The sequence below is a fragment of the Eimeria mitis genome, genomic scaffold (assembly GCF_000499745.2).
Source record: "Eimeria mitis Houghton genomic scaffold, Emh_scaff166, whole genome shotgun sequence".
In the NCBI taxonomy this organism is placed as follows: domain Eukaryota; phylum Apicomplexa; class Conoidasida; order Eucoccidiorida; family Eimeriidae; genus Eimeria; species Eimeria mitis.
In genome coordinates, this window is record NW_013569975.1 from 18,794 (window position 1) to 19,198 (window position 405).

A 405-nucleotide genomic window follows, 5' to 3' on the forward strand; every position below is an offset into this window, starting at 1 on the left:
CGCTGGCGGTGTTGTTGCTGCAGCAGCTGCTGCTGCTGCTGTTGCTGCTGCGGCAGCTGCTGTTGCTGCTGCGGCAGCTTCTGTTGCTGCTGCAGCAGCTGCTGTTGCTGCTGCTGCTGCTTCATCCGTAGATCTCGGTGTCTTTGCCCCCGCACTAGAATAGGTTGGTGGGGTGTTGTCCGAAGGAGAAATTCAAAGCAACCTGCTGCTGCTGCTGCTGCTGCTGCTGCTGCTGCTGCCAGGGCTGCGATGAGAGTCCGCCTAAGGAGAAGGGCTGCTGCGCTGCAGCCCCTGCGCCCATAGCCGGTTGCTGCATGCTGCTGCTGCTGCTGCTACTGCTGCTGTTGCTGCTGCTGCCGAGGGAGAATGGCTGGGAGGGGGCGTTGCTGTTGCCGCTGAGGCTGA

At 62.2% G+C, this 405-nt stretch overlaps 1 protein-coding gene across 1 annotated transcript in view; it reads right to left on the reverse strand.

The window, feature by feature from the left end:
• EMH_0001510 (uncharacterized protein) overlaps positions 1-405 on the reverse strand; it is a gene marked incomplete at both ends in the record, with an annotated part of 6,772 nt that overhangs the window by 280 nt on the left and 6,087 nt on the right. The window contains one exon of the mRNA XM_013495603.1: positions 1-244. Within this exon, the coding sequence (XP_013351057.1) occupies positions 1-244 (244 nt within the window). The remainder of the gene's footprint in view (positions 245-405) is intronic.